We start from the raw sequence: 5,969 nt of genomic DNA, 5'->3' as shown, positions 1-5,969 counted from the left end.
ACTAACACATGTCGCTTTATTAACTAAATAGTACCACCAATAGTCTAGAATACCACCCACCCCACCCTTTTTTCTTTTTTTTTTTTTTTTGTCCCTCAAACGTTTATCTGTTCACTGGTGAAAATAAGTATTTTAACATATCTCAGTCAATTTCAACATTCTCATATGGTGGCGCCCTCCAGTGGTACTCCTGACTTAATTTGTTGGATATCATCAGAGAAGAAATCCTCTTTCTTTCTCTTAAGTTTCTATCACAAGTCCAGCTCATTTGCTTGTGAAGAAATCCCCATTATCTCTCATTAAACCTTCTTGTATGTTTAAAAGCATTTTCAACATCTAGTCAGAGAAAGAATCCCTGAAAAACAAAACAACAACAACTAAATTTGAGACAATCTTTGTCATAAAATCTTCGATAAGATCCACGAACGTAAAATAAATCTCTGTTTTAGGTATTATGTGTACCAATATCAACATGTTCCATTAGTATAATCAAATAAATAACTTATCTACAACATTCTGAAGTCTTTACAATCACCAAGTGAACTCTCGTTCCAGTATTCCTTGTAAAAAATATCGCAGTATATTTTATTAGGAAGTCACCTATTACAGCAATAATAAACGTTTTTCTCCACGTGTTGATATACAATTAAAGGTGTATATAAGTGTACTGAAATATTTACTACCTATTGTTGAAGGTTGTTTTTGTTTTCTTAATGCGTTCTGTCCACCACAGGGAATCCAACCCCGAATTTTAGCGTTGTAACTCTGTAAACCTACCATCCACCTTAACTAAATGGCGGGATTGATTGGTATAATACTTTCATAGCTGAAAATGGGGAGCGTGGAACCCTGGACCTCCTGATCTGCATCCCGCCATGCTAGCCACTAGGCCAAACCCGTCCATTCCTATAGTAATTAAACAGGTCTATTAAAAACATGTAAAGTATACATATAAAAAAATTCTACTGTTAAAAAAAAAGTATTTTTGATTTTTGAATCAATAAATAACACCAAGGAACGCATTATCATGCTCAAATTATTCGGGCTTTAGATTAATGTCGGTTTCACATGTTAAAAATGTGACAAAAATAAGTCATGAATTTTTGTAGCATTACTAATAGACATTCATTTTTGCAGTGTATCTGGTTTTGTACTTTTATATCCGTCGTTTTGTTGGACGTTACCTATGGTCTGATCATTGGAGTTATCGTCTCTCTCTTTTCTGTTGTGTGGAGAATGCAGAGGTAAGACTAATCTTGAATTTCTTAACACCTTACTGACGCAATAAACGAAACAAAATTACTATAGTAAAAAAAAAGGAGGGGGGTATGTATCCGATTCACTAACAATTCTTGAACGATAATACCGTTCCTGTAAGACCGTTCTGGGCCCGGCATGGCCAGGTGGTTAGGGCGCTCGACTCGCAATCTGCGGGTCATGGGTTCGAATCCCCGTCCCACCAAACATGCTCGCCTTTTCAGCCGTGGGGGCGTTATAATGTGACGGTCAATCCCACTATTCGTTGGTAAAAGATTAGCCCAAGAGTTGGCGGTGGGTGGTGATGACTAGTTGCATTCCCACTGCTAAATTAGGGACGGCTAGCGCAGATAGCCCTCGTGTAGCTTTGCGCGAAATTCAAAAACAAACAAACAGTAAGACCGTTCTAATTTTCAAATAGTTGGAGTAGTTAGAAGTCGTTAATATTTTATAGTTTTATGATAAAAACAACTGTGTTTTTATTGGCAAAAGACTAATTTATCAACGTTTTAGTAATATTTGGTTTATGTTGTCTACCCAGCCACCGTGGTACTGTCCTACAGGAGTTTGGTAGTACGGGCATCTACGTTCCTGGGCCAAAAGTCAAATATCTGGTAAGTAATAACATTCCCACCTCTGAACCACCAAACTGTAAACTCGTATTGGGTTTTTAAGATAATTAATTATCTAAAATCGGCTTTGGCTACAATATGAAGATTTAAAAAAAATAAAAATGTTTCACATTTTTCTAATGAAGAAAAAACAGCAACGTTTGAAAGTTGAAGTTGCGAAACGTTGTTTGTCTTAATTCCTTTTACTATATTGTGACTTTAACCATGTCTTTAAATGCTCAACAGTATAATGACTAACATGCCATGTGGGAACATTTTTCCCTATTTCTTGTATAAGCAATCTTGTATCAGCAAATTATGTAATAACAAAAACATACGACAGGGGTATTAGGAGTAATAAATAACTCCATAATTTCACTTAGCACGAAAGTATTTTGTTTTTTTTAAGTGTTTCATCTTTCACGTATCACTAAACGCCGCGGTCAACTTGAGGGCTTAAAACGTTAAAATTCGGGGCTCGATCACAGCGGGAAGCACAGCACGACACAGAAAGACCATTATGCAGCTTTGTGCTTAACAACAAACAAATATTAAACGCCACAATATACTAAAATTATACTCATAAATATATATTTTTCTTATTCAAATTTAAAGCTGAATTTAACTCAGTAAGTTGTCAGCCCAAACCCATTTGTTTTACAGGATTGGGGAAAAGAAAGATAATTGTACCCATTTGTTTTACAGGATTGGGGAAAAGAAAGATAATTGTACCCATTTGTTTTACAGGATTGAAGAAAAGAAAGATAATTGTACCCATTTGTTTTACAGGATTGAGGAAAAGAAAGATAATTGTACCCATTTGTTTTACAGGATTGAGGAAAAGAAAGATAATTGTACAATTCATTGATTACTACCATCATTTCGCCGTTAAAGACATCATTATCTTGTGAAGTGTAATTAACTAACTATTTTTAAATCGTCTGTAGTTTTTGTCTCGCTTATTAATATCTTCGTAAGCTGTAAATTATACGTGAATCTAATATCAGGTTAAATGAATTGAAATCTGATGTTGTTGTTTTTTAAAACTATCTATTGATTTATTTAACATTCAGTACATTGAAAATGTCTTTTAATGACTTCATTATGGATTTCAAACCGGAGATGGTTAAAACAATCTATCATTCTATTTGTTGTGTGCCATATTTCTATATTCGGGTATTTAATGAGAGGTGGGCCCGACATGGCCAGGTGGTTAGGGCGCTCGACTCGCAATCTGAGGGTCGCGGGTTCGAATCCCCGTCCCACCAAACATGCTCGTCCTTTCAGCCGTATGGGGCGTTATAATGTGACGGTCAATCCCACTATTCGTTGGTAAAAGAGTAGCCCAAGAGTTGGTGGTGGGTGGTGATGACCAGCTGCCTTCCCTGTAGTCTTACACTGCTAAATTAGGGATGGCTAGCGCAGATAGCCCTCGTGTAGCTTTGCGCGAAATTCACAAACAAACAAACAAATTTAATGAGATGTAAGGTCTCACAGTCTAGGCTACAGAAAATTGAAATACTATCTGGAGTACTTTTAAGACAGGAAACATTGTTACTCATGTAGGATAATAAATCTACGATGAGCCGAATGTTAGTCTTTAGCTATATGGGCTTTCATAAGCCCACCAAAATCAGTACGTATTTTAAATAGTACGGTGAACAAAACCAAAACCTGAGTGATAAACCTCGGTCGATAGCCAGAAAAACTCCTTCGGAGTGATGGAAAAAGTACAAAGGTATGAATTTTATGTGTAAAAACATAACCTACACAGTATTAACCATTTATTTTTAAGCTGCAAAATGTCTTAAATATGATAAATATGAAATATTTCTCAGTTTTGTTATTAAATTAATCTTAGTCTAGCATTCATTTAAACATCATACATATTATTAGTCACTATACTTACACAACTCTTGTTTGATAATCGTAATGAAATAAGAATTTGTTAATGTTTCACAACAATAAGGCCAGGCGTGGCTTAATAGTTAATGTACTTAAACTTTGAATCTGTCCCGTTACCAGAAAACACACTCCGCGCTTGAGGGTCATGATATGTTGTAAGAATGACGATATAATCCTACTATTCTGTCAGACAAGGTTGATAGCGAGTGTCATTGAGTAACTGCCTTCCTTATCCTATCAGTACAAAATTAGAGATGTGTATGGGCAGATTAACGCTTGTGAAGCTTTGTATGAAAATTTTAAAACAAACAACATGTCATAACTCTAAAAAAAACGTACTAACCGCATTAACTTAAGCGTTTTATATGTTAAAATTGATTAATCAATCACATACCGGTTTATAGGTTTCACGCGGTTGAAACACTAAAGTGTAACTGTTTTAAAAGTAAACAGCCTTAACCTAAACATTTAAACACTTCTTATACAAGTATTATCAATTTATTTTAAGGTAAACAAGCTGATAATTTCAACTAGAGAACACACTGTGGTTGTCATTATTCTACAAGAAATATGTTTTGGTGAATAACCAGTTAGTCCGATGAATAATCATGGATAATTCAGTGTGGCGTGTTATGTGTTATCCAGATACCTGGTGCTGCAGTATCGGGACTTAGGTCTTGTAGACCTGGGAGGATAAGATGCTACGTAGACCTCTTCCTCCCTTCTGAACTGGCCAGGCATGGCCAGGTGGTTAGGGTCGCAATCTGAGGGTCGCGGATTCGAATCCCCGTTCCACCAAACATGCTCGCCCTATCAACCGTGGGGGGGGGGGGCGTTATAATGTCACGGTCAATCCCACTATTCGTTGGTAAAAGAGTAGCCCAAGAGTTGGCGGTGGGTGGTGATGACTAGCTGCCTTCCCTCTAGTCTTACACTGCTAAATTAGGGACGGCTAGTACAGATAGCCATCGTGTGGCTTTGCACGAAATTCAAAAAAGAAAAAAAAACCTTCTGAACTATTGTTGATTTTTGATCTTATGTGTGGTTGAAAAGATCTCTTGAATATGAAGATAAATACGACATGAGGGTCAGAGTAAACCGTTCTTACCCTGACCGCTTTCATAGCAATGCCCATGTAGGTACTTGCATTTCCATTCTTGTAATTAACATACTATCACTTATATTCGGTGTTGCAAAGTCCTGCACATAGCGAACAGTTCAACATATATTTTTACACATTTCAATAGTTCTAACACTAATCGAGAGTATTTACATGAATACCATTTCAATGCTGCCGTATCAGCTTAGAACTAATGTGATTTCGTTGGTCTAGTGTAAGGTGGCTTTATTAAGTTCTTATTTCTAAGATATATTGTTACAACAGCGGAAGTCACGCGACGTTGGGAGCATGCGCGCTGGAGTTTCTAGAAGGATCATGAATTTTCCTGGCAACTCTAATTTGTTAAAGGCGCCATATTTTTTCTAATATATAAGCCTGGCAAAGAAAGCCAGCGAAATCGGGCAAATAGATTGAAGAGATAGATAATTGAGTCAAGCGAACAATAGGCGCTGTAAATAAAGTGTGTGAATCACTGCGATTTATAGCGTGTGTTATAAAGGTTGTTAAGTTTAAAGTGACTGCGGAAATTCTGTGTACTAAAACGTTGTATCTAGAAAGAATAAACTAGTTTTAATTAAGAAAGGACTTGTATCGCTGAAGTTCCTCGGAAAGAATTTATACCGGAAATTAACAAACGAGCATATGCGTAACAATATATATTGTTACGTCTCCGTTTGTTAATTAACTTTCCGTAACTTCGTTCCGACTGAAATTTTAGCGACACAAGTCCTTACTTAATAAAACTGGTTTATTCTTTCCGAATACAACTTTACTATACACTTATTTTCAACAATCGCGCTAAAACAAACGCTATATCAACGAACGTCAATAATACTCCTGACTGCAGTTCAAATACTCACTATCTACACACACACATTACATTCTTGTCCCGTCACGTTGTCACCCTCTTTTATATACCAGCCTACCCTATCTAGTAAATACTAGAGCATTCACCAAGATACGGGATAGTTCTAGAAACTAGAGGGCGTGAGAATAGTCACGTCATCTCGATGACGCAACACTGCCCCCTCCTTAATATTGTTCGTCCCGAACAATAACCACATACAATAAACCAA

The 5,969-nt window shown here is 36.6% G+C and overlaps 1 protein-coding gene across 1 annotated transcript in view; it reads left to right on the top strand.

Annotated features, from left to right (window-relative positions):
• LOC106473963 (sulfate transporter-like) overlaps positions 1-1,871 on the top strand; it is a gene marked incomplete at its 3' end in the record, with an annotated part of 25,053 nt that extends 23,182 nt beyond the window's left edge. Inside the window, exons 12-13 of the mRNA XM_013934653.2 lie at positions 1,138-1,244; positions 1,799-1,871. Of these exons, the coding sequence (XP_013790107.1) occupies positions 1,138-1,244; positions 1,799-1,871 (180 nt within the window). The remainder of the gene's footprint in view (positions 1-1,137; positions 1,245-1,798) is intronic.
• Between the last annotated feature and the right edge of the window lie 4,098 nt (positions 1,872-5,969).

This window comes from Limulus polyphemus, unplaced genomic scaffold (assembly GCF_000517525.1).
Source record: "Limulus polyphemus unplaced genomic scaffold, Limulus_polyphemus-2.1.2 Scaffold6681, whole genome shotgun sequence".
Taxonomy (NCBI): Eukaryota; Metazoa; Arthropoda; class Merostomata; order Xiphosura; family Limulidae; genus Limulus; species Limulus polyphemus.
The sequence above is the reverse complement of the archived record's forward strand: the minus strand, read 5'-3'. Positions and strand labels throughout refer to the sequence as shown.